The 4,456-nt window shown below is 46.8% G+C and overlaps 1 protein-coding gene across 1 annotated transcript in view; it reads right to left on the bottom strand.

The window, feature by feature from the left end:
* The window catches only part of CLEC2L (C-type lectin domain family 2, member L), a 39,850-nt gene that overhangs the window by 30,132 nt on the left and 5,262 nt on the right, over window positions 1-4,456 (bottom strand). Inside the window, exon 3 of the mRNA XM_006861246.1 lies at window positions 29-166. Within this exon, the coding sequence (XP_006861308.1) occupies window positions 29-166 (138 nt within the window). The remainder of the gene's footprint in view (window positions 1-28; window positions 167-4,456) is intronic.

Here is a 4,456-nt window from a genome sequence, read left to right as displayed (position 1 = left end):
GTCACCGGTTCCCAGCTCCGGTACAGGCCTCGCCCCCTGCCGGTGCCTCTGGAAAGCGGGCCCGGCTCAGGGCTTCAAAGGTATCTGAGCAGAGAGATGCCATTGTCACAACCTGCTGGGGGACATCAGGCAGGGAGGTCCGGGAGAAATGGTTGAGATACTGTCCCTGGTGGTGCAAACGGTTAACGCTCTAGCGGTTAACTAGATTAGAGGCCACCAAGAGGTGATTCAGAAGAAAGGCCTGGCGATCTACGTATGAAAACTCAGTCATTGACAACCGTAGGGAGCAAAATCAACTCTGAAACACACGGGGTCGCCATGACAACTGGTTTTAACAAGGGCTGCCCTCAGAAGTCTTTCAAGGATCAGTTAATCAACAGGATTGGGCACTCCCTACTGGCCTCCTTGTCTGTCTCTTATCCCTCCCAGTACTTCCTGAGATCACAACTTGCTTGGGCTTCTGGGGCAGCTCAGCCCCCTTGAAAGACACTGCAAAGTGTCCCTAAAGAGATGTTCGGGATAATGGATAAGAAGTTCTGGTGTGGATAGAAGGAAGTAGGACCACAACGTTTTTGGTTCAAACCCACCAGCCGCTCTTTGGAAACCCTATACAGGGACACTATGAGTCGGAATTGACTCGATGGCACATAACAGCAACTACTGAAGTACAAGATCCCTTGTGTAGTGGGGAAGCTCTCAGTTGCTAACTGAAAGGTCGGCTGTTTTGACCCACCAACCTCTCCGAGGGAGAAAGATGTGGCAATCTGTTTCTGTAAAGAGACAGCTGTGGAAGCCCTATGGGGCAGTTCTACTCTGTCCTACAGAGTCTCTGAGTCAGAATCGACAGTGGTGTGTTGGTTTGGTTTGGTTTTGAAATTAAGATAAAGCCACCAGCTCTGAGCAGGTACAGAGTTTATGTGACAACCCTACGCAGGGATACAGGGAAGCTGGGACATGGCACAGGCACCACTGATGGGAGAGGCGGGGTGTGCACTGTGCGCCTCATGGAGTCCAGTTTTGTCTGACAAGAAGTGGTAAGTACCAAACCCACATCCCCTGCTCTCAAGTTCCCTCAAATTCCTCCAGGGGACCCCACATCAGTGTTACAAACTAAGGAGGCTTAGCAGGTCACTAGATCAGAATTGGAACCTCAAGGGCGGCGGCAATTCAAACCCACCAGTCACTCCTCAGAAACCCTATACAAGGTTGTTATAAGTCAGAATTGACTCGATGGCAATTAACAACAACAACCCCAGCTTAAGAGTCATTGGCAGTATGAGCAGTTAATGTGCTGGCCTGCTAATCAAAAGGCTGGAAGATCAAGTTCACCCGATGGTACCTCAAAAGAAAGGCCTGGCAAACTACTGCCCCAAAATTGATTATGGAAAATCCTATGGAGCATATCGGACACTTCGGGGCACTGTGAATTGGAGTCCAATTAGCAGCATCTGGTCACCCTAACTTAAGATGCAGAAGACTGTAACAGTTCACCCTTCCAGGGAAGCATCATTCTCTCTCTGTCCCTGGGCTGTGTTTGTACAATTGTCTAACTGCACATCCTTAACTGTAGCTGGCTCACCCATGTCTCAGGGTGGTGATGTAATGAGGTAACTCCTAGTCCACAAACTCAGAGGTGGAAGCAATGACATTTTCTTTTCAAGCAACTAAACAGGAAATTCAGGTCACATCCCACTGGAGTGGTAGAAAACTCCACCACTATCGGTTTGAAACGGGGTTTGAACCTACTTGAAACGGTTCCGTCATGGCCAAGGGAAGAAAACATTGCATAGCAAAGTAATCTCTTGCATAGGACTTTGATCCAAGTAGGAAAACAGACCCTGCTCAAAGATGGTGGCCCACGGAGCCACTGTGAATGTGTGTTGTTCTCCACAGTGCTGCCAGTAATCCAATCTCCCACACCAGGCTTCTGAAAGTTTCCTGATGCTGGAGACTGGATTATTGTCAGGATTGTGGAGAGCAACACACATTCAAAGCTGTGTGGTTGGCCGCCATCTTTGACTCAGGCACAGTACCTGTTTCCTATTCAAGTCAAAACCAACTCGAAAGAGATTTGGTTGCTTAGCAACATGTCTGCTGCCCCAGTGACTGAACTGATTAGAACTGGTTTGAAACCCTGGTTTAAAGACTTTTTTTAATGTTATAATTCACAAGAACTTCACCAATTACCCATTTTAAAGTACATGATTCAATGGCTTTCTGTACATTCACAGATGTATGTCACCAATATCTAATTCCAGAGCACTTTCATCACCCCAAACAGATCTCCTGTCACTGCTAGTGGCCATCCCCTATTTCCTCTTACTTAGCTGTTGTTGTTATTAAGTGCCGTCAAGTCGGTCCTAACTCATAGCGACCCTGCATAGGGTTTCTGAGGCTTTAAGTCTTTACTTGTGCAGAAAGCCTTATCTTTCTCCCGGGGACCAGTTGGTGGGCATGAACCACTGGTTTTGTGCTAAGCAGTCCAGTGCTTATCCGACAGAGCCACAGTGCTCCTTACCTACCCCTGACAACCACTAATCTACTTCCTGTCTCCAGTCTGTTGTTGCTGGATGCCATCAAACTGATTTTGACTCACAGTGACCCCATGTGACAAGAATGGAACTGATCCTCAAATCTCCTTGGCTGTGATCTTTACAAGAACAGGTCGCCAAGTCTTTCTCCCACAGAGCCTCTGGGTGAGTTTGAACCATCAACCTTTTGGTTAGCAGCTGAATGCTTAACTCTCACACTACCTGAACTCTTTACCTAGTCTGAACATTCTTATAAATGGGATCCTGCAATATGTCTCTATCTGCTTTGGAGTCTTCTTTCAGGAGCATTTTCCAGGTTCACGCACATCACCATGTGTGTCTGAATCTCATCTCTTTTCACCTCAGTTCTGAGGGACCCTCATCCTTCAAAGCTGTATCAGAACCCCTGAGGTTCCGATGTGCACTGCTGACAAATAATTCTGATTTTAAAAAAAGCTCTGTATCATATAGGCTGAACAAAACACATTTGCAGGTTGAATTCAACCCCTAGGGTGTCCGATGACAATTTTGAATTCGAGAAATTGATTTGATTTCTTCCCATATATGGTAAAACCTACGAAAGCTGGAACTCCCCAAGATGGCAACCTGTCAGAGACGGAAGACTCTAATCTTTTCCACTAAAATGAGGAATGAAAATGTGGTGGGACTACAACTTGTGAAAGATGGAAAACATTCGGGACCCAGGAAAGCAAAACACGTTGGATTCTGGCTTTCACAGGTTTCACTGTATCACCAGCGATGTCACAGCCCTTGGGGGAATGGTCCCTGGATAAGACTCTGAGAGACCAAGCTTCTGGTTAGGAATGGCCACCTGGAACGTAACATGAATCTATACAAGGTATGGGGTGTTATCAGGTACCCTGATGGTGATGTAGGTTATGTGTTGTACTGCTAACTACAGGTTACAAATCAAAATTACCCACTGCTCCATGAGCAACAGATAAAGCCATTTACTCTCAGAAAGATTTATAATCTTGGAAACCCTTTACAGGCTGGTTATGGGTCAGAACTGACTCGAAGGCAGTGAGTTTTTTTGGTTTGGTGGGGTGTTATGGTGATTAGGTGGCCTTCTATATTTCTGTACAGATGAGACTTGCCCTCTATACAAGTTGGGGGGATGGGGGAAGGTTCAGTTTGTTATTTTAACCTGAGCTTGAGGTAGCACATTGCCTCCCCCAAATGCTGGCCCATACTGAAGTGAGTAGAATCCCCTCAGATCTGCCTTCTCCACATACCCTGGGGGCTTCAGGAAGGGCTTAACTGTTGGGAGGGAGAGCTAGGAACACACCATTAATAATAACAAATAACTTGTTCTCGTTACCATTGATTTGACTCCAACTCATGCTGGCCTAATGTGAAACAGAATAAACATGCCCTGGGCCAGCGCCATCCTCTTCATCACGGATCTGCTTGCATCCATTGCTGTGGCCACTGGGCATCTGGGAAACTTCCAACCTCGGGGCTCATCCACCAGCCCCATCAGGCCCATTCTGCTGTGCTCCATCAGGCCTTCATTGCCTGGCTTTTGGAAGTAGATCTCCAGGCCTTTTTCCTGGAAGCTCTGCTGGAACCTGTCTACCTTGGGGGTTTTTTGGGTTTTTTAGTTTTGGTTTTGAATCCTGGTTGCAGAACTTCCAGCATTATATCAGATATATAAATAACAAACCACCCAGAAGAAATATTGTTGCTGTTGTTAGGTGCCATTGAGTCAGTACCAACTTATAGTGATCTATGCACAACAGAACGAAATGCTGCCCAGTTCTGGGCCAACCTCACAATCCTTGCTACACTTGAACCCATCTCTGCTGCCACTGTGCCAATTCATCTCGATAGGGGTTTTACTCTTCCTCTCTGACTCTCCACTTTACCAAACACGCTATCCTTCTCCAGTGACTGGTCCCTCC

The sequence above is a fragment of the Chrysochloris asiatica genome, unplaced genomic scaffold (assembly GCF_000296735.1).
Source record: "Chrysochloris asiatica unplaced genomic scaffold, ChrAsi1.0 scaffold00041, whole genome shotgun sequence".
Taxonomy (NCBI): Eukaryota; Metazoa; Chordata; class Mammalia; order Afrosoricida; family Chrysochloridae; genus Chrysochloris; species Chrysochloris asiatica.
This window is presented reverse-complemented; position numbering and strand designations above follow the sequence as displayed.